At 39.8% G+C, this 24,037-nt stretch overlaps 1 protein-coding gene across 1 annotated transcript in view; it reads right to left on the bottom strand.

The window, feature by feature from the left end:
• The window catches only part of ADAMTSL3 (ADAMTS like 3), a 730,739-nt gene that overhangs the window by 99,379 nt on the left and 607,323 nt on the right, over nt 1–24,037 (bottom strand). Inside the window, exons 20-21 of the mRNA XM_082255626.1 lie at nt 19,727–19,880; nt 13,517–14,573 (exon numbers count right to left, since the gene is read on the bottom strand). Of these exons, the coding sequence (XP_082111752.1) occupies nt 13,517–14,573; nt 19,727–19,880 (1,211 nt within the window). The remainder of the gene's footprint in view (nt 1–13,516; nt 14,574–19,726; nt 19,881–24,037) is intronic.

Below are 24,037 nucleotides of genomic sequence, written 5' to 3'. Positions count from 1 at the left end.
GCCTCTTCTGGAATACACACTGTTAGCTCTCCCTATCTACTCTAGGATCCTCTAATAACTATAGAAGTAAGTGGCCTTTTGTTAAATTGTTACTAAACCCACAACAGAAAAATCAGTCTGTATATGCAGAAAATCATGCTTGTTATACTCACGGTGAGTCCTAAGATGTGAAAAATTGTGAAAAAAGGCTATTTGAACCTGTCTTCTCTTATGCTCCCTTTCTTCCCCAATCCATCCCCTGATAAGACAGAGCCTTTTAAGTCACTCTGCACATGCTCAGTTTGGTGTGTATTGCTCGAGAGGTTTTTTTTTTTGGAAGGGTGCATGTGATCAGCACAGGGCCAATCAGCACTGTCCAGACAGAGGTCCAGGGGTCCTGCAGCCTCATAGTACAATCAGTGGAGAAAGAAAAGTCCTCCTACAAGCTTTAACCAGAAACTGATAAAAGCGACAAGACTGCTATATACTGCTGATGAGAAAAGGTATTTAGCAGTTTATATTTACTAAAACAATTGCATTTCCATGTTCTGTGTATTGTGGGACCCAGATATAATGAATGCAGGGTTCTGGAATTAGTAATACCTTAAAGTTCTCCCAAACCTTGACCTGAATGTAATGTAGCATTGTCCCAGCAGGAACTGATGGATTTAGCTGGTTCTTCCCGAAACAGTGCAGAGACAGTCAGGCAAACAGTGCCCGTCCATTCACTCCAGTTCACTGAATAGTCTAGAGGTTGACCTTTTTATATTTTATTGCTGGTAGAACTTGGGAAGGGATTGGCGGGGGAGTGAGATACCTCTAAAATGCTTGAGCACAATACTGCCCAAGAATTCTGGAACAGGATCAGTCCATGGGTGCAGCCTCTTGCAAAGTAATCCAGTGTCCAGTTCCAGGGGCGCCAGGGGAAAGCAGCCCCCATCCTCTAAGCTCACTGATCCATTCCCTCAGGAGGGAGAAAGACAATCTACTCAGGGCCCCAGACTATTTAACGGCATCCCAGTCACCAACTGGGCACACCTCCCCAGAGATTAGCTGGGCCCTGCTCGATATTCAGGCTGATCATTTGAATCCTCCCTTCCTAAACTCTAGAAATTTCTTCTAGAATCAGAAGGCAGCAATCAAAATCCGAGTCTGTGAAGCCCTGAATGGACCAGACTAAATGATTACTGCTCCTCTAGTTGCAACAGGAACCAAAAACTAAATTTGCCTAGCAGCCTAACTAGGAGGGTTCTACAGTAATTACACTTATCACTCTAGTTAATTATGACAGTAAGTGGATGTATTTTTCAGTTTTTCTGAACAGAAAGGCTGAACTTGCAGTTACACAAAAACAAAAAATGAAGTGATTTCCAGGCATATCAAGAACACTCCAAAATACTGTAAATGACTAGTTGATTGTGCAGCGCTATAGTGTTATAGATATAACCATGGCAATCTGTAGTTCACTGCCTGAACAATTTAAAAATCATAACTCAGTTTTCTTAATGCTTAAAGTGGAACTTTAATCATTAAAACAATTTGGCATACAGGCATGATTTTAAATTAGCTCTATGTACAAAGTTCAGCAATACTGAGATGCATGATCTCCGACATTTGTGCAGAAGTGACATAATCTCAGCCAGGCCAATGAAAACAGATGAAGATTGGTACCCAGAAGCTGATCCGGCTGAAGATGACAGCCTTCGGGGAGCTGTGGGCCACCAAAGCGCTGGAGAGAACGTGTGTATAGTTCTACTTTAAAAATACATTGATGCAAAACTACCTTACACCTCCCAACTAAAGGAAAATAATTTTCTCTATTTTGGATAGAGTAAGAGAGGGTCATAGACCCTGTTTTTTGCCATCTGTGACCCATTAGTGGAGATTTTCCTTCACTTCCTGTCCCACAGCCTAAACAGGAAGTACGAGAAAATCTAATATGAGGGAATCTTTGATTGTCACCAGTTTCACCAGAACTGCAAATTTCATCCCGGTAGCCACCATGTCCTAAAGAGGGGTGACTATTTAAACTTAGCCTTTCTGGGTGGTAGTCAGCCCAAGCTGATTTATAGTATATATGTTTGCTTGGTTTTCCCTTAGATCACTGTTGCTATTGCTTCTCTTTACTACCAGTAGATGTTATTCTTAACTCTGGCAATAGTATGAAATGCCACAGTGATGCAGGATTATAAATATTTATATTGTTAATATCCAAACAGTAGCAGGTCTGTTAAAACTGATGCATGCTGGGAGAGAGTATAAATATGTGGGGTTGACCATGTGAGCTCTCAGGGCTGAGGCCTGGGGAGTTGCTGCTGAATGTTTTATTCTGTTAGGCCCATAGCCTTTGTGGGCACTAGCATGTGCTCTGTGCTGGGCGTTAAGTCAGAAGTGGTCCTCAGAAGCTTTCCTGTCTGGTCTAGAAGGAAGCTGAACCAGGATTGTGAACCAGGAGGAGGACCCTGCTGGAGTAAGAAGCCATGAAAAAACGTGGTTTTCTTGTAGGGGGCCTGTTGACTCTCCTGACAGGAGGCATGTAGGTCTGGAAGGATGCACAGAAGCATAGGGACAAGTACAATAAAGTCTACTAGAGAAGCTAACTATTAGTGTTGGTGGTGTCGGTTTAAAGGCTCTTTACACTGTACAAGCTGGTTCAGGACACGGACGTTTGCAAGTGTTACCCTGTGTTGAGATAAAATATCTGAATAGACACAAAGTGACTGGCACCCAAAGTTTTGTCAGTCTCCCACCTTTCAGCCACAGACTCAACCCTGGGAAAATGCAAGCCCCTCATGTCTCTGGGGTACTCCACCTGCTTTGGGGGGGGGGTCAGGGGGTAGGCTCCATTCACACTTGTGAGACTTGTCATGCAACTTTGGACATTGGAGTCGCAAGACAAGTCGTTACCCATGTTTTCCAATGATAACCATTCATATATGTGCGACTTCAAATTGCAGCAACATCAAAGTAGTTCATGCACTACTTTGGTTCCACTTTAATTCAACTTGAGGGCAATAGACTTCAATGTCAACCCTCAAAAGTTGTATGAAAGTCGTACCTGAATGTTATACAATGCAACAGTTGTTCAACAGTTGCCCATTATCACTGGTCAAAGCCAAAGTCGTATCCAAGTTGCACCCATCCAAAATTGCACCCATCCAAAGCTGCGTCAAAGTTGCATCAAAGTTGCACTCCAAAGTAGGCGTAATTCTGAAGTTGTACAAGTGTGAATGGAGCCTATATTTGCTTCTGTTCTGGTGACAACCCAAAATTTAGGATTTTCTTTCACTTTTAGAGATAATAGTAAACAGGACAAAAGGAGAGAGGGCACATAAACCAAAAAAGGCTTGCAAGGGTTCTAATCCCTCTCCACTCTATCAAAAAAGTTTTGTCTTTAGTTATATTTCAAGGAGACAATATGCTTGGTTAAACCTACTTGTAATTTTTGTCACCACTTATTTTTCTTTATACTAGTGCTTTAAATTAATATGTACAATATCCCGAAGGTTTGATAAAAAACTGAGAGCGATGTACACAATATTGTCTGGGTGCACATCAGAAAAAAAAAGGAGACACATTTGAGGAGGAAGGAGGGACAGAAGGATTTAATTCCCATAAAAGGAGAATCCCTCAAATGATAGACAGTTGATAGCTGTGTTACTAGATGAATTTTGGAAAAATCCTGAAAACATTTTAACTATCAAGATATGGCAGAAATAATCCAACATGAAAAAAAAAAAAATCCTTAACTGATTCACCTGGACTCCAAATGTTCTCCAGGGACTCAAGATAAGAATAAATGGGAAATACAGTGAGGAAAAATAACATGTTAGTTATTAGGTGCCGATATAAAAGGAAGGAAGCCACTGCCACACTAATCACAGACATACGTTGCTGGAGTTGGAAGAGGCTGCAAGATCAAAGCGATGGATACATCTATTAATATATCTTCATCTCCCACTCATTCAGTCTTGGTGTATGTTTATTATTATTTTTCCCTCAAAGTTGAATTTAACAGTTCTTTAGATATTATCATAGCAAGAAAGAAGACATATATCTTCCCGTTTGTCAATTTTCACTGCATTTTGGCTGTTGCGATAATCCTTTATTTAGGCATTATGATAATAGTGCTCTAAAGGACTAGTATACACCAGGATGCAAGGGGGAAGAAGGCACGCCGGTGGAGGCAAAGTGATGCTTTGGCAATGTCCTGCTGGGATACCTTGGGTCCTGCCATTCATCTGGATGTTACTTGACAAGCACCACCTATCTAAATATTGACCAAGAACACCCCTTGCATGGAAACATTTTTTTTCTTATGGCAGTGGCCCCTTTCAGCAGGATAATGTGCCCTCCCACACTGCAAAAGTAGCTCGAGAATAGTTTGAGGAACACAAAAACAAATTTGAGGTCTTGACCTGGACTCCTAATTCTCCAGATCTCAATCCAATCAACTATCTGTGGGATGTGCTGGAAAAACAAGTCTGATCCATGGAGGCCCCACCTCACAACCTACAGTATTTGAAGGATCTGCTACTAGTTGTTTGGTGCCAGATACCACAAAATACAATACTTCCAGAGGTCTAGTGGCATCCATGCCTTGATGGATAAGTGCTGTTTTGGTGACAAAAGGGGGACCTACTCAATATTAGGTGGGTAGTCATAAAGGCTTTACTGATCAGTGTATGTGATGACAAAAGGGCATTAGGCTATGTAGTAAATGCAAAAAAAAACACCTTCCAATGTATTACGTTGGAGAATCCAAAGCAGGGGAATATAAACTATATATAAAAGCCATTGTAAACCCACAGCTTTTAAAACAGCCCATTTAGTTTAAAAGAGAAATGAAAGGCAAAACATTATAAATAGATATAAAAAAACATTATAAATACAATTTTTCTCTTTTTTATAAGTGATCACATTCTCTCTGTTCTCATCTGCATAAGAGCTGAGGGAGCAGAAACAGCAGTACACTGATCTTCCCAGTGAAAGACTGTGCAGGGGGAGTCTAATCATTGGAGGAGAGGAGGCTGAGTTCCCATTACAGCTAGAGAACTGACCATGCTGTGCGCCCATGCCTAGTGTGGTCAGTTTTTAATAGGAAACCAGAGGGACTGGCAGGAACAACAAGGATTTCACATTAAGGAAGCAATACAAAGGGAACAGGATACCTTTTCATACATGGTACAGCGGGTGCATATCAGGAATATGAAATGTTGGATTTACATATTCTTTAACCACTAAGTGACCGAGCGCATGCATTGTACTGCAGACAAGCAGCTGCTCTAGGCAAAGCGATGTACCCATACTTTGCTGCCTACTTCCGAGTTTAGGGTGTGCACATGCGTGCTCCCAGGCTGGCTCCTGCTGTGATTGTACACAGTGGGAGCTTGTCAGCAAGTACCGACCAATGATTCACGGCTCGGACATGCTGATCAGCTGTGTACATTTACAGACCAGAGCTCTGTGTTGACATTCAACACAGAGCTCTGGACACAGGGAATGGTCTCTGTGTTTCTCATTCCTGCAAAGCATTTTACCCGTTGATCTAGATGTTAACCCCTTCCCAGCCAGTGTCCTTAGTACAGTGACAATGCACATTATTAGCACTGATCACTGTACCCCCTATTGGTGGGTGGAATGGGGAAAGATGGGGGGAGAGTTATGGCAGAGGATAAGAAGGTTCCCATGTTACAAACAACCATTGGAAATGGTACTATTTGTATCAAAATTAAAAACATGCAAAATAAGTGTGCAAAATGGGACAATGATTTAAAGTGTTTGTTCACCAATGTCAGAAGTCTGCCAAGCAAAATAGGTGAGTTGGAAGCTCTGGTGCATGAGGAGAACTAAGACTTAATTGGTATTGCTGAATCTTGGCTTCATTCTTCACATGACGGCGCTATTAATATTCCTGGCTATGCTCTCTTTCAGAAAGACAGGGTAAAATGGAGGGGTGGTGGTGTTTGTCTCCATGTGAGAAGTGATCTCAAAGTGAGTTTTAAAGATGACCTAGTTGATGGAGAGTGAAGCAGTATGGGTTGAAATGTACATGGGTGTGCGTAAAACAAAGATTATCATTGGAGTTTGTTATAGACCTCCCAGTATTAATGAGGAGGTGGAGACTCAGCTCCTGGGACAGATAGAAAGGGCTGCAAGGGCGGGAACAGTGTTAATAATGGGGGATTTTAACTACCCAGATATTGACGGAGTAATGGCACTGCTGGAACAGTTAAAGGGCACAAATTTATAAACCTACTACAAGACAATTTTATGGTGCAGTTTATTGAGGCCCCCCACTAGAAATGATGCTCTGTTGGACCTGGTATTCTCAAACCATGCAGAGCTTATTAACAATGTTCATATAAAAGAACATCTGGGTAGCAGTGACCATAACATGATTTCATTTAATGTTAGCTGTAAGCAAAAAATTCATACAGGAAATACAAAAACACTTAACTTTAAGAGAACAAATTTTCCATGGATGAGGGCTGCTCTCCAGGATTTAGACTAGGAGGGAATATTGGCATCGATGAGCACAGAACAGAAATGGGAATTTTTCAAAAGGACTTTATGCAAACTCACTGCAAAGTATATTCCCATGGGTAATAAGTTTCAAAGGCTAAAAATAAAACCTATGTGGCTCACGGCAAAAGTTAAAAAAGCTTTATATAAAAAGAAAGGGGCTTTTAAAAAATATAAAAATGAGGGAATATTATCATTGTTTAAGTGTTAAAAAGAATATAGCAGAATATGTAAAAAGGAAATCAGGGACGCAAAAATCCAAAATGAACGACAGATTGCAAAAGATAGTAGGACAAACCCCAAAAAATTCTTCAAATATATTAACAGTAAAAAGGTCAGGTCTGAGCATGTAGGCCCTTTACAAAATAATCAGGAGTGGGTGACTGGGGACAAAGAGAAGGCAAATTTATTAAATACTTTCTTCAGCTCTGTGTATACAAAGGAGCATGGGGGAGCTCATGACCATAATGAGGACGGTATTGACGCAGCCCCAAATGATCCACAATGGCTCAAAAGTGATATGGTCCAGAAATATTTAGACAGAATAAGGGTGGATAAAGTGCCTGGACCAGATGGCATCCACCCACGCATCCTAAAAGAATTGAGCGCTGTAATTTCTAAGCCTTTGTTTCTAATTTTTAGGGACTTGTTAAGGACTGGAATAGTACCACTGGATTGGCGTAGGGCCAATGTGGTGCCTAATATTTAAAAAGGATCAAAGTCTTTGCCAAGTAACTATAGACCTGTTAGTTTAATTTCTATAGTCGGGAAGATATTGGAGAGTTTAATAAAAGACCACATAGATGAGTTCTTGCTGGAAAAAAATATTTTAAGCAACAGACAGCATGTAATCATGAAAGACAAAAATTGTCAAACAAACCTGATTTCTTTTTATGAGGAGATAAGTAAAACCTTGGACAGAGGGGTGGCTGTGGACGTAGTATACTTGGATTTTGCAAAAGTATTTGACACAGTTCCCCACACAAGGCTAATGTGTAAGGTAAAGTCTACAGGCTTGGAAATATGAGTTTGTAAATGGATAGAAAACTGGTTAAAAGATAGAATTCAGAGAGTAGTGGTTAATGATTCTCACTCTGAATGGTCTAAGGTTATCAGTGGTGTGCCCGAAGGTTCAGTGTCAGGACCCTTACTTTTTAATATCTTTATAAATGATATTGGGTCTGGTATTAAAAGTACCATTTCAGTCTTTGCAGATGACACCAAGCTTTGCAGTGGAATAACTTCCTTACAGGATGTCTCCAACTTACAAGCAGACCTCAATGCACTGTTTCATTGGGCAACTATGTGGCAAATGATGTTTAATGTTGATAAATGTAAAGTTATGCACGTGATCTAGGAATATGCATGCATCATACATACTAGGGGGAGTACAACTGGTGGAATCCTAACGGAGAAGGATCTGGGTGTTCTGGTAGATCATAAGCTTAATAATAGGATGCAATGCCAAGCTGCGGTTTCCAAAGCAAGCAAAGTCCTTTCTTGTATTAACAGAAAGCATGGAGAGAGAGATAAATATAATTTTGCCCCTGTACAAATCATTAGTAAGACCTCATCTGGAATATGCAGTTCAGTTTTGGGCACCAGTTCTCAAAAAGGATATCGGGGAACTGAAGAAAATGCAGAGAAGAGAAACCAAACTGATAAGGGGCATGGAGGAGCTCAGCTATGAGGAAAGATTAGAGGAATTTCATTTATTCTCTCCTGACAAGAGGAGATTAACTACTTGCCGACCGCCCGCTGCAGTTGTACGGCGGCAGTCTGGAGCTCCCAGGCAAAGTGCCGTACATGTATGGCGCTCGCCTGGAAGGAGCTAGGGGGCGATCGTGTGCCGCCAGAGGCGCGCTCCTGCCCCCGATCGTCGGCTGGGGAGTCAGTGCATGTGTCCGGTGGCTCTGATGGCCGCCGGTCACTCGTGATCTCCCTCTGCAGTGAGAGAAGGACAGATGGCTGATGTAAACACAGCCGTCTGTCATTCCAACTAGAGTAATCACAGAGGCTATGGGATCCTGCTATGTAGGATCGTATGTCTCTGTGATTACATCACAAGCCACGCCCCTAAACCAGTTAGAATCACACCCCTAGGGACACACTTAACCCCTTGATCACCAGTAAAATTAACCCCTTCCCTGCCAGTGTCATTTTTAAAGTAACAGTGCATATTTATAGCACTGATTACTGTAGTAATGTCACTGGTACGCCCAAAAGTGTCATTCAGGGGTCCGATCTGTCCACCGCAATGTCGCAGTCCCGCAAAAAAAATCGCAGATCGCCGCCATTACTAGTTAAAAAACAATAAAAATGACATAAATCTTTTCCGTAGTTAGTAAACACAATAACTTTTGCGCAAACCAATCAAAATACGCTTATTGCAATTTATTTTTACCAAAAATATGTAACAGAAAACAAATTGGCCTAAAATGTTAAAAAAATTAGATTTTTGAGAATTGAAAAATTTGAAAAATATTGTTATTTTTCAAAATTGTCACTCTTTTTTTGTTTATAGTGCAAAAAAAAATAATCGCACAGGTGATCAAATACCACCAAAAGAAAGCTCTGTTTGTGGTAAAAAAAAGGACATCAATTTCGATTGGGTAAAGCGTTGCACGACCGCGCAATTGTCCTTTAAAATCACGCAGTGTCGAATCGCAAAATAGGGCCTGGTCTTTGAGCAGCCAAATCTTCCGGGGCTAAAGGGGTTAAGGGGGGATATGATCAACATGTATAAATACATAAGGGGTCAATATAGTGAACTTGGTGTTGAATTATTCACTTTAAGGTCATCACAGAAGACAAGGGGGAACTCTTTACGTCTAAAGGAAAAGATATTTCGTCTCCAAATACGGAAAGGTTTTTTCACAGTAAGAGCTGTGAAAATGTGGAATAGACTCCCTCCAGAGGTGGTTCTGGCTAGGTCACTAGATTGCTTTAAAAAAGGCCTGGATTCTTTCCTAGGTATCCTAATATAACTGGGTACTAATATTTATAGGTAAAGTTGATCCAAGGAATATCCGATTGCCTCTCGGGGGATCAGAAAGGAATTTTTTCCCCTGCAAATTGGATCATGCGTTGCTGGGGTTTTTCACCTTCCTCTGGATCAACTGTGGGTATAGTATTGTGTATATGGAATTGTATGGTTGTGTTTTCTTTTTTGTGTTTTATTGCTTGAGCTAGATGGTCTTTTTTCAACCTGACTAACTATTTAACTATGTACATTTTATTGCATTGCTTTTCATTAACAAATTCAATACAAATTACTTGTATAATCCCCCCGAAACAAATTTTACTTGCTAGGAGCTGTTTAGGGGTGGTTCTAGGGGCGATTCGGGAGCAGAGAGAAGCAGGGGGAGGAGGGTTAGTTCCTGTACCTTTTCTCTGAGGAAATAAGCCCTGCCAACATTTTTGACATATGCAGTTATGAGAGCCCTACTTTAATTCCTTTCTCTACAAGAAAGATGATGGATTTGGGTATATAACGAATAGGTCAGGCCATTCAAAATTACAGGCAAATTTATTTAAAGTGGTTGTACACCTGAAATATGAACAAAGCATATCCCTTTATAGTGTCTACTTGACTCAATCCAAAGCTCTCAGTGTGATTCCTGTCTGCCATCTAAATCCTTTGCAATCTGCATGAGTCACTTCTGACAGGACACCACAGAATTCCAGGAGATGACACACACACACACACACACACACACACACACACACAGAAGGTGATTGACAACCTATACTGTGCATTTACGAGACTGTGTAGGGCGGTGTCCTTTCTCTCCACACAGATCTCAGATTACACTCAACTCTCTGTTGTACAGTGTGTGACATCAGAAACCCTCCCCTGACCCCTGGAGGGAAGAATTATACTTTGATCTGTACTTTGAACTGCTGTAGATGGGAGAGGGCTTCAGATAAACAAGTACAACTTATGTAAGAGGATTTTGTTTCATCTCTGTGTATCACACGAAAACCACTTTACTGTAATGTTGACTCTTCCCAATACAACCCAGTCAAGTGACTCTATATCAATGTGCAAGGTCACCTTTAACCTGTGCAGTTATGATACAAGCTCTTTACAGATTTGTATCTGAGACAATACCACTATTCTTGTTACAACTTCATTCATTTACTGTACATTTTTTGAATACTTTACAACATTTATATAGTGAAAACAGTTTGTGCAACAACAACCAACCTCACAATCCTGACCAAGGTTCATTAGAGAGATGAGGTTATGTAATTGTGTAAATGTAACTTTAGATAACTGTACAACGTTAGGATCTAATAGCATGGGACTGAACGATCAGACCCCTGACACATGCACATCCACTACTGTATGCATTACAGTGTCCATATAAAGAATCTGTGGGTTACCATTATTTATTTCCATAGAGATGATCCTTGGTGGCACCAATGCCCTTCTCCCCGAATAATCACTGATATTGTGTCTGTAGTCTGAGTATCTAAAGATTATTTATATTGCATGGTGCCTTTCTTCTTTTTAATATTTGCAGTACATTTTACTGATTCAGACAATGCACATATTATGGCTAGGTTCACATCTAACAGATGAAATGCAGTGTGATAAAGCTCATATGTTTTTTTGCACATGAACATGTGCTGCTTTAGGCACTCCATTCAAAGGAATAGTCTGGTACACACCTCAGCATCTTAGAAATCAGACCTGTACTTTTTGGACAGCACACCTCATTGCAATGCACGAAAGGCTTTGTTTTGAATTGTACTGGCATGTGGCAAAACCCCACAATAAAGGTTCTTTGGGGTGCCATTAAGAACGAAAAACACCTCATAGTCATTCGGAAAAAATGGCACCGGACATCACCATCGCATGTGACGTGCAGTGCCACCTGTTGCATTAACATGTATGGGAATGGATTGATTGGCACAATGCAATATTGTGAATAAAGCCTACGGCTGTTATAGCATACCACACATAAATGTTAAATATTTATTTTTCCCTGATATTCACATAAATATGGATTCTTATATTAATTACGCATGAATCTGTGGTGCAATTATAGACTAACAATACTTGGCTGACAGTCATTTCCACAAATTCCACATAAACATCCTCCAATCATGCCAAAACTACAGACATCTAAGAACATCACCAAAAGTCTGCGGGCCACCCTAAATCTGGCCTGTATCGTATAACCAACAGAATGATAATGGTCACAAAACAGTCACTGAGTGCGGATTACAGCTCTGACCACAGGAGAAATGTAAAATGTTTTTTTATTGCTTATTTTGGTTAGCTTTGTGTTTTGTGTTGTGTTTCCTTTTAGTTCTTGTAATACAACTTTACTCCTTGCCAGAGTCATTCTTTTCTCACCGAAATTCTATCCATGTGACCTTTACCAAAGCAATATTTCACTGAGGCATTCATGTCTAATCTTACTTTTTCTTCTGCTGAATAGAATGTAGACTTGTATTGAAGATTTATATAGTAACAAATTCATGGCTCAAAATCCTTCCTTCCTACATGCCGTTAATGTATTAAGAGATGTATTAAGAGATGTTGTCAATTTAAGCATCGTGGTGGTGGTGGACATGGTGGTTTGGCAATTTAATCACTAAATTCTTCACAAATAATATTTCTATTTATTTTTTATGTTTGACTCATTTATTGCCAGATATTTAGAGGAAATTTTTGTGTAGGTATGTCATTGACATTGATCACTTTTTGGGGTCAAATCCTTTGTCATAATACTATTATGGTGAAAATTAAGACCAGAATGCTGTAGTAGGCTCAGCAACCTGCTAATGTGTCTTGATGTTATTGGACTGAACTATTTAGCAGTTGGAAGCCTAAAAAAAAAGGAAGGGGTGATTTCATATTTATGTGCGGCAAAGAATCTTGTGAACAACCTCAAAAACAAGAGTCTCTATACTTTCTAAACATAGGGACAATTTACTGATCTTCCGACTTTAGGGGGGCCGAACCGTGGAAACAGGAGTAGCATCAGTGAAAGTAAGCAATGTCCCACCCATCTTTGGTATTAGGGGAATTATTAGTGTCCCATCATTGGAGTCAGTGGGAATAATAGTGCTCCATCACTGGTGTCAGTGGGAGGAATAGCGCCCCAACGTTGGTGTCAGTGGGAGTCATAGTGCCCAATCATTGATGTCAGTGGAAAGAATAGTTCCCTACTGTTGGTGTCAGTGGGAGGAATAGTGCCTCCTATCAGTAGAAGGAATAGTGCCCCAAGGGCAGGATTAAGGCAAGCAAAAGGCTGCTTTTTACCCCTGGGCTACAGTTTGGAGACCAATACTCAAAAGAGTCCTGTTGTCTACCATTTTTCTTTTTTTTTTTTACTACTGTTTCTGCTTACCCACATGAATGATAGGGAAATTATAAATGTAGACACAAGTAATAGTTTTTGTGTTTTGCGTCTGTAGCTGTACCCTTGTAAAGGCTAATAAAACTGTATTGTATTAAATATTTGTTCTTGAATGTAGGTACACTTTAAAGAAACATTATGGTAATGAACCCATCTCAAAGTATAACTAAAGGCAGAACTTTTTTTTACATTTTGGGCAGTGGACAGGAGTTCGAACAAGTCTTAGGATGTTATCTTTGTCTGTTTCCCCGTTAGGGGGATTTACCCTCTCTATCTGCCCTATACCATTATCACCAAGAGTGAAAGTGAAAGAAAATCCCAAATCTTTTGGTTGTCACTGGAAAAGGGAACATTTGCTAAAGGGGACACTAGTTCTGGTGACTCTGGTGACAACTATCAAGGGATATTCTCTCACTTTCTATTTTGGCTATGGGGCAGGAAGTATTTGAAAATATCCCCAATGGGACACAGATGGCAAAAAAAAAAAAAAACAACTGACAAGGGTTATAACCCTCCCTTACGTTATCCTATATTTAAAAAAAAAACTGATTTGCCTTTAGTTCTACCTTAAATTCTTCATTTTTGAATGCATAAACTTAAACACACAAAACAACATTGTACTTCAGTCATTTTACCTGTCAGAGAATTTAAGAGTTTCCCCATTTTTACTCCAACTAAATTTCGCAGCAGATTCACCGTCAACTTCACAATGGATTTTAATGAGCTGAGTGCTGTTTGTAATGAATGCATTACTCCCAATGACCAAGTTTAAAGTCTTGTTGGATGACAATATATTTCCGTGCTTTTGTTTGCGAATGATCAGTAATCTGTTTATATGATTCTTTTCTATGTCTTTGTCACTGAAATGACCTACAGCATTTGGTTCTTTGGCAACCAGTTTATGGTCTGATACATTATCTTCACTGGGAGCCTTCCATTTTTCCAGAGGTGGCTGTGGTTTAGATAGCTCATTTACTACATGAGATATAATCTGGCTAGCAAATTCATCACTGATTTCTCCAGCTTCAATGAGTTCACTCATGTTTCTAACCAAAGCCTCAAACTGAACAGTGTCTATACTGTAAGCACCTTGTAGGACTGCAGCCTCCAGTCTCTTGTCTTTAAACTCTTGAGAACCATATACCTCAGCAGAGTTTGTCACTAGAGTTTCAAGACTCCTTAGTACCATGACATCCTGGGCTTGGCTGCCTTCGTTGTGCAAATTATTGTTTTTATTCCATGATTTCCAAATTTTGCTAATTTTATGCCATTTAGCCCCCAAATTATTTGCTTCATTCGCATCTTTTTCAAAATTTGGTGGCTCAAGGAGTCTGTTATCAGTGCCAATCAGCTTGAGAACAAAGGTGTCATAAGCAGAGTGTGCAATGCACTTGTACACACCTATATGCTGAACATCCAAGTTATGAATTTTTAGTGATCCTGATTTTGTGACTCCAAGTTTTTTGGAATTTCTGATAGGTTGTCCATCTTTTTCCCATTTGATAAGAGATTTTTGGAAGCGGCGCACGGGACACTTTATCACAACAGACGTTCTAGGAAGTAAATATGCTCTGCTTCCAATGGTAAAATTAATGCGTTTTTCTTGTCTGGTCTGAATGTAAACTCGATGGATGCTGAGAATTTCTGGTGGTCCATACCCTTCCTCTTGTTTTGACAGATGCTGTTTATTTTCTTAAAAAAACAGAGAAAGTAAAAAATGAGTTTGCTGCAAATAAATATCACATTCTAAAACTGCATATGTTACAGTGTTCGATGTGATGAAGAAAATATCAACACCTACACACAGTGAAAATGTATTTCTTAAAATACTGACACAAAAGCCTACAGGTAAATAGGGACTATAGGTAGGTTAACAAAGCAAGTCATGTAAATCATGCTGTAAATAATATTGTATAATCCCAAAGCAGATCAAAGACTACACTGGAATAATGTACACACATGTGAACATTCAAACCAGGGGTGTTCAACCTTTTGACCTGGGCTACATTGGTAGAAGTGTAATTGTCTTGGGCCACACATCAAATACACTAACAATAAGGATAGCAGATGAACAGAAAAAGTCAGGCAGAACACAAGTAAATGATCACCGATATAGATAGTGTACCTATCTGGGTAATAAAACTTCATTTTTTGTGTGATATTTTTATTATAAAAGTAAAAGAGGACAACATAATACTAGTGCGATATTTGACACTTTTTTTGATAAACTAGCGCATCAATATCTGGTTGGATGGATGGAGTAGCAATTCTCAATAAATTCTGAAGGTGCTTATCAGATATTTTGGTTCTATTTTTTTCCCTTCATGTGCTTGATCCTTGAAAATAGTTGCTCACATATATAGGAGCTGCTGATTACATGAATAAGGGGTGCGTGATTGTGAGTGGGGTGTTTTAAAACTTTAAAAGTCCAGTAAATAGACACTGTACATTTTTTCTTTGCATGTGTTTTCTAAGTGTAAATACATTTTTACAAAAAATCCTCAAAAACGTTTGAAATAAGTTTACAATTTTGTGTTGGGCTGTCTTGAGCTGCAAATTGGACACAGCTGAATTCTACAATGACTTACACGTTAATTATCCAATCCACATTAAACCGTCCTATTGGACGAAATGCATCGAGGAGGAGCCACTAGTGCTGACATCAGGCCACTGTCCGATACTTGTCGGCAGTGGCACCCATTGACATAGGTTTTATGATTTAATTTATTTTTGCTTTTAACATACAAATCCAATAAATACTACACTATGGAGACTTCATCTGGCTCCCGGCGAGCATTATCTACCACAGCTACATCTGGGTGGTGCGAGTTGCTGAACAGCCTTCCCCACAACAGATGTCAGATCTACACTGAGTGCGTGTTTGCTGCTGTAATGGTAGCCAGCTTTACCGTGAGTGTTCATTTCACAGGGGTGCGGTGGATGATTCTGGAGCTCTATACTGGATCACTTTTTTTACTTTTCAAGTCACCATTATTTTTTTTGTGCACATCTTTGCACTGAACTTTGTGCTTTCACCAATACATTTATATTGCTGATCCTATCATGGAACTGTGCATTTAAATCTAGATTTTTCATTATATTTTCCATTATATTAGTTTTATTATTTTCATTCAAGGTTGGACTTTTATATATGTTTTCACTTTAGCACTGTTTTGGACTTTATTTCAATGTGCTGTTCATTTATAACACAGTATTCACATTTCAATGCTGTTTATTTACTTTTTGCGCTACACAGTTTTCCTTAAGATTATTTATATTTTTGTTATTATCCTTATCTGTACTGAAGAGAAAAAAGGGATTAGTTTGCTCCCTATGGCTTTCACATAGCCAGTAGTTTTTCAATACCAGTCATGGCTGGGAGCAGGTTGGGGGAGGATTGGGCCATCTCCAAGCTAACCTGTTTCCCATCCATCCATTAGCATTCATGTACTCCCATATTGGAGACACTCAGGAGACACTCAGTTTGAGTAGTGTTAGGTAGTGTTAGGACTGCAGGATACACAGGGTGCCTTGGAGAGGCCTGCAGCTTATACATGCGTTTGCAAATGTGTGTTAACTAAACCCCTTTTTTTTAACCTATTATGTTAGACAGGTTTATTTGGTTTGTCAGCAGACTGGTGGGTAAGTATTGCAAGCTAAGGGCTGGTTGGTTTGCACACACACACACACACACACCTTCTTTAATCCCCTTTTTCTCTTCAGTTCTGTTATATACAGGGATGGAGACGCTGAGCAGTGCTCGCCGGTGTCTCATCTAAAGTCCCAAAACTGCCCAAAATTTTCCATTATCCTTATCTGTGTCAGCTGCCTCCCCATCACAGCACAGATATGCACCTTTTTTTTCTGCACCTGCTATAACTTGTATAACTTATTGGTATGACAGCTAAGAGTGCTCATGAACAGCTAATGGAGGTAAGATATTTGCAAAAGATGATCCTTTTCATTAACCCATCCACAAGTATATAGACATGCTCCACAAAACCATATGTTAAGCTTGGAAGAACAAAAGCTACAAGTTGAAAATATCAGCCCGAACAATAGATTTACCCCTGCCAAACTAGTATTTAACAATGTTTTGTTTAGGTCTGTGGCATTTCATACATTTTCTGATTTTGCCTATCTGTCCAATCAGTTGACAATTATCTGATCTGAAATATAGGTATCTTTATGCTCTGGATATCAATGAATACTATTCTTTGTAGTTTATTTTCACAATTTTTGGCTTTCCTTGGAGAACATCTGTCCATGCAGAATAGCATTAGACTGCACACTCAGTGCAATTTACTTCCTAAAGTGATCCCTGGAGCAAAAACAGCCCTCAGCATTAGAAACATTCCTCTTGTGGGGTAAAGTGAAATTGCTAGGGGCAGCATGACTTAATGTTCTCTCCTGACATTCTGGCCTTCAGCTGCCATCTGGACTGGCCTATTTCTGTAAACATTGGAGGAACGTGTTCAGTGAGCTCAACCAGTCACACAAGTGCAGGAAATGAGATGTGGAAAAACGAGAGTAGGGAGATAGAAAATGATTCCATTACTATACATGCCCTTCAGCTAGTCTATGCTGCATATATCCGATAAGTGGGGAACAGCAGGAAATTCACAAGCTCCATCTGACTTGTTCTGGTATAAATAATTGGTACAACACTGCTAAGAGACAAGTAGGGTTTACTGTGAGTTGATCTGGGATAGTCTTAATGTATCCACCTGCAGAAAGCCAGAAACAAGTGGCATAATATACACAAATTGCTGCGTAATGGCAATATGTATAATACTAATGACGTCTAACTGAAATGATGATCTCCGTAAAGAAATTCCAAATAAGAAGGGGAAACTGCTCACCATATTAGAAGTGTCCAAATCATTTATTAATCCATAAAAAGAAGAGATCAATCCATCCAAGGCACAGACAATCTAATGTGTTTCACTTACCCATAGGGATCCCTACTGAAGGAAATGTGTTAGGGTGTCTGTACCTTGGATGGATTGATCTGTTCTTTATACAAACCAATAAATGCTTATGAGGCTTCTAATATGGTGAACAGTTTCAACTTCTTCTTTGGAGCTGTTACAGAGAACCGTCTCTGTCATCGAAGGTAGCCTGGGGACTGAAGCCTGTAGTGGAACAGTTTCCTTTGGTCTACTAAGTGAAGTTATGGTTCTGATGCCACCAGCATCCTGGAGCTATAATCATACCTTTCAGATAAATATAAGCAAACCATCATATATAACATATACATTATGTATAGTCACCCCCTTTCCTTTTTAGAACAGTTCATCTTTAAAAATATAGATAACATGAATTTAGTCCTTAAGTTCCCTTCCACATGAATTGAAACAAGTGTGCCAGTTTTTGAAAATCACTCTCCACCCTGTACCACACATTTCAAAGTCAATGCCTTGCTATTCAGCTTTCTGCAATTAATTATATCAACTAAGATACATAGCACTTTTTTAACCTCATGCCAAGAACATTCCTGGAACTCCATTGGGTTTTTAAATGTGCTACAATCTCAGACGGTTGGCATTTTAATCTGAAATAAAGCCCAAGAAAAGAAAGTCCCTCATTATGCAGGAGCTCTTAGAACTTTTTTATAACTATACATTCATATGAAGGCATAATAATCATTCCCCAGTCAAGCCTAGGATTTAAGCATAGTTAATTTGTCAACTTTTCACATCAAAAGCACAAACTTATGACGCTTTCATTTGCACATTCTTTTCATACTCAAATCATTAAAACCACATTTCATTGCACCTGTAGCTTGTTTTACTGTTTTCAAAGACCCCCAGGCCACTGTGTGCCATATTTATAGCTCTTTATAGCGCTAAGCCATTAGGCACCTTATAAAATATTCAACTGAATCTGCCATATGGTGTCTGCCTAGCCTGCACAGTGGATGCTGCAGTAGATGAATGTGTTTATATGGAAGCTGTCGTGATTTGCTTTTTTTTGTTTTGCTGCTATTCCAGATGACAGAGATTTAGGGTATTTATCTTACCAGTGTTGATATGAATCATGGAAAAGCAAAGTTCAGTTAAGACTAAGTGAGGTTATAGATGTGACTAATAACTTAGGCAAGGTTGTCTATTTTTCAGTACAATGAATGTACACCACATGATGTTTACAGTGGAGCAACCGTGCAACTTGCTGAGACACCAAAACGAACATTTGCAGTTGCACTTGGGTTGCAGAGCAATGACACACACAGCTTAGAGTACTGAATACTGATGGGTATTTTCATCCTAATTAATTCTGGACAGCAGTGTTCCCAATTTGCCAACAAGAAGCAAAAGATAAACTGATAGCATGCTAATCAGCATACAAGATTTAGTCAGTCACTATGATATAAAGAAGATAAAATGAAAAATATGCTTTTTAATACTTTGAAATATTTATTAAAGACCAGTCTGCCAAAAATATTTTAACTATAAGGCCCAACTGTGAAGGATGCGTTAGCTCCTAGCTTCCTTTAAGACTGTACAAGTTTACCAGTGAGATCGCCTTGCTATAACTCCTCACCCCCACTAGGAAATTTTAGCTGTTCCTGGCCAACTTTGTGTGCCTCCAGTTGCATTCTACTAACTTTGAAATAAATTTAAAAAACAAATAAGGAAAATGGGAACCCCTCATAATGACAACATCAGGAATGCAGGCCCAGAACCTCAAGCACAGAAGTCTCACCAATAAAGCCCCTGAATAACTGAATTATCATTTTTGGGTGGACTGACCCTTTAAATATTTCACAGTACACTTCCCACCACTAGTGAATGTGAAGCACCATGGTAAGAGCCATTTGGTTCAAGAATATGAAATCTACTTACTGTGGCATACAGCAACACGACACGTTCTAACAAGTGCTGGAATAGGGAGTCCATGGCACAGAGATACATTGACAATGACTAATTGTCCCTTCGCTGTTATCTTCTGACAAGCCAGCGTTCTTCTCTGGATTCCAATGCCACATCTCGCAGAGCACTACAATGATACACATAATCAATTGGCCACAAAAAAATTAGAGAATGTGCACTTATCTTTCAAAGTACACTTTACATTATATATACAATATAAAGAATCTGAAACTCTAAATATTTTTATTAAGGGCCAATTTACCCTTGATATATACATTGTACTGAATATATGACAAACTTTATGATATATTGAGTTGACCCTTATGTCTTTTGCAAGCCATCAATCTGATTTAAAAATAAACTAGTCATTAGGGAAAAAAAGGAGCTGCCCCTGGTGACCTTCTTACATAGGCGCTGCTTATTTCTGTTGGATGTGTGTTTGAGACTCACATCAAATACAGATCAACAAATTACCATTTAGTGTTTGTCTGAAAGCAGCAAACCTAGCAGATCCATTGCAGGTCAATCATATTTTTGAGCTGCGCTGTGTTTGAATGTAGAAACCTGGATTTGACAATAAAACCTGTTTACACAAGACCTTAAAGTATATGTAAACCCTCACCTTTTAAAACAACCCATTCAGTTAAAAAAAGAAATTAAAGGCAAAACATTGTTGTGTATATATATATATATATATATATATATATACATAGTATCTCACAAAAGTGAGTACACCCCTCACATTTTTGCATATATTTTATTAAATATTTTCATGTGACAACACTGAGGAAATTACACTTTGCTACAATGTAAAGTAGTGAGTGTACAGCTTGTATAACAGTGTACATTTGCTGTCCCCTCAAAATAACTCAACACACAGCCATTAATGTCTAAACTGCTGAAAACAAACTTGAGTACACCCCTAAGTGAACATGTCCAAATTGGGCCTAAAATGTCAATGTTTTTGTGCGTTAACCCTCTTGGTTATGGAGTTCCCCAGAGCTTCACAGGTTGTCACTGGAGTCATCTTCCACTCTTCCATGACGACATCACAGGGCTGGTGGATGTTAGAGACCTTGCGCTCCTCCACCTTTCGTTTGAGGGTGCCCCACAGATGCTCAATAGGGTTTAGGTCTGGAGACATGCGTGGCCAGTCCATCACATTTACCCTCAGCTTCTTTAGCAAGGCAGTGGTCATCTTGGAGGTGTGTTTGGGGTCGTTATCATGTTGGAATACTGCACATTTAAGCTGAATGCCCAAGTGTGAGATTTGAGTCAGAGAAGAGGCCGGCATCTTTGATTTGTTTTGTTTATTTTATATGGAAATGGGAGAAGGGAATGAGTGGGATATTCCTCTGGCTCAACTAGGTACAAATTGTGACAACTTGAGAAAAAATGCCTTTCAGCGCTGACTTGACGCCGGTTGAATGCCGACCAACGCTTGCTGGCGCTTGAAATCACTGACTTGCTGCACTGTATTGAAACTTGACTTCTGACACTCTGGTTAGCTTAAAAGTCCTTGACTGTACTGAAGACTGACTTCTGATGCTCTGGTTAGCTCAAAAGTCTCTGACACTGCTCCCTCCAGTCCTTCCTGACTGAGATAGCCTTTTTAACACTGCTGCTGCTGCAACTCTCAACACTGTACACTGAATACTTCAGGGCCCACTCACTGGCACCCCCTTTACTCTTCAGGGTCAACACTGGCACCCCCTTTACTTTGCTCCTGCACCAGCTAGCTAGCTCCCGGATCCCTCTGACTTTCTCCGGAGTGGTCCCCTCTCACTAGGCAGACCCCCTGGGGCAGTTTGCAGTACTCACGACTGGAAATGCTTTCCTGAAACTCGACCCCTCTCAGCTCTGCTGGTCCTCTGCACCGGATCCTCTCTGCAGCTCAGCCCTCTGTCCCCTCAGGCAAGCTGCCTGACAGGAGGAGAGACAGCCGTACTCTCCCTCCTGGGACTCTGCTTCCCGCCAAAGGTGCTGCGTCATGTGCTCCCCTCAAACTTATACCCACTCCCAGAATGCTGTGCAGCAGAATCTGCCTTTCTGGGGTAGATACAAGCCTGGGTGAGCCATTGGCTGGGTTTCCTCCACTGCCCAATGAGACCCCTCAACAGCCATACCTGGGAACCATGACAACCCAGCAGAAAATCATGGCCCTGCTGATAAGCAGACAAGGCCCACTACACTTTACCTAGCACCTACCTTGTAGGGTGCTACACACATAATGGGCATTACTAAAAAGAGTGAGTTACGGTCATATTGGTCCACTGATCCAATTCATAATTTGCCTGTGTTCTCTGCTGCCATGGCCACGTCTAGATACATGCAAATCTTGCAGTTCATGCATTTCAATTAAAATGAACACTGTCATCCTCGGGTGACCCTGGATATGACCGGCTCCACAAAATGTCTGTAGAAAATGCAGATATACAGTAGGCTTGCCACACTTATTTTTTGTCCCTCCTGTCCTGGCAAACTGGGCTCTGCATCGGGGACTGTTTCCGTTGCTACCACACACTAGTAGAGTGTTAGTATAGGGTACAGCACGGCACAGTCTAGGGCACACTTTCACACAGGGTCTCAAAAGATGTTAGATGGCTATCGCATTTTGAGAGACCCTTGTCTTGAAAATGTAACGTTTTTTCACAGTTACAAAAAAAGTGTAAAAAATTGTTACAAAATGAATATATAAATAAAATAAATAAATAAATAAAAAAGCCAAAAATAGTTGTCGTTTTATTGAGTTAATTTTCTGTTCTTACTATTTTACTGTACTTTATATTATACTTTTATACTGTAATGTTTTATTGTTACTGTTTTTTATTGTAAACCATAGTTTGCTTTGCAGATACCACCATTCTACTATTTTATTGTACTGTATGCTATTATAATATAATGTTTTATTATTGCTGTGTTTTTCATTGTTAACCATAGTTTTCTTTGCAGATACCACCATTCTACTGTTGTACTGCACTGTATACTATTATATTGTAATATTTTATTGTTACTGTGTTTTATTGTTATCCATTGTTTGCTTTGCAGGTACGCCCATCAGTTGCAGCACTGATTTGTTTATTCTGACAGCAACAGCGTTTGCTTTCAGCATATACATAAATCAAGTATTGCAGCGCTGTAGGAGGTGATGTCACTACTGCAGTTAAAAAAAAGAGCACATAAGGCGAAGCATAGGGGATGGGGTGTATCGTCTCTATGCTTCGCCATATATTTTTTAACACTTTTCTTGGCAGAGATTTCTTCATCCAAATCGACTGATGTGAATGGAAAAAAAGAACCTAGCAGATTCCTCCATTTGCATCGGTCGATTTGGATGGGCTGAATGAAAAAAAAAAGAACATTAGAAGTGGGTGGATGCTGGAAGGTCTAATGGTGGGCATACCACACAATTTCTGGCAGAGATTTCTTCATCCACAAAGATCGACGAGAATGGAGGAATCTGTTAGGTTCTCTTTTTTAGTTTAGCAGGCTGCATGAAAAAAAGAACCTTACAATATATGCCTAACAAGGACCAGCAACGTACTGGTGCGTTGCTGGACTTTGAGTGGTCATACCAGAAAAATGCCTGCAGATTTAGGCATCATTTTGATATAGTTTCTTACAGCCAGTGGTCGGCTTTCATGTTAAAGCAATTCTAGCGGCTAATTAGCCACTAGACTGCTTTTACAAGCAGTGGGAAGGGACCCCCCCCCCCTCCTGCCGCCTTCCATGGGTTTCTCTGGCTCTCCTGTCCTCCCAAGACTAACACAAGACTGCAGCCAGTGGTTCTGTCAGCTGACCATAGAGCTGATTGAAGACCAGAATGGCTCCAATCCTCTCTATGGCATAAAATCCCAGAAGCTATGAGCATTTCATGACTTTGGTTTTGCGAGATATAAACAGCGCCATTGGGAAAGTATCTGATCACACTAATCTTGGTGTGGTCAGATAATTTAAGGGCAGAGGAGAGATCTAGAGTCTAATAGACTCCAAATTTTTCAAAAGATTACCCGTCACTACTGATTACTGTCATAGGAGATATTTAAACTCCCTGTGATAACAATAAAAATTATAAAAAAAAAAAAAAAAAGAAAGAAAGGGAAGGTGTCAAAATAAAATTAAAAAGCAAAATAAATGATAATAAAAAAAATTCATGCACCCCTGTCCCCCCGTATTTGCGTGCAAAGGCAAACAAAATGCAATCATCGGTCTGGTGTCAAATGTAAACAGCAATTGCACCATGCATGTAAGGTATCGCCACGAATGTCAGATCAAGGGCAGTAA

This window comes from Pelophylax lessonae, assembly GCF_965119305.1.
Source record: "Pelophylax lessonae genome assembly, chromosome: 4".
Classification (NCBI taxonomy): domain Eukaryota; kingdom Metazoa; phylum Chordata; class Amphibia; order Anura; family Ranidae; genus Pelophylax; species Pelophylax lessonae.
The sequence above is the reverse complement of the archived record's forward strand: the minus strand, read 5'-3'. Positions and strand labels throughout refer to the sequence as shown.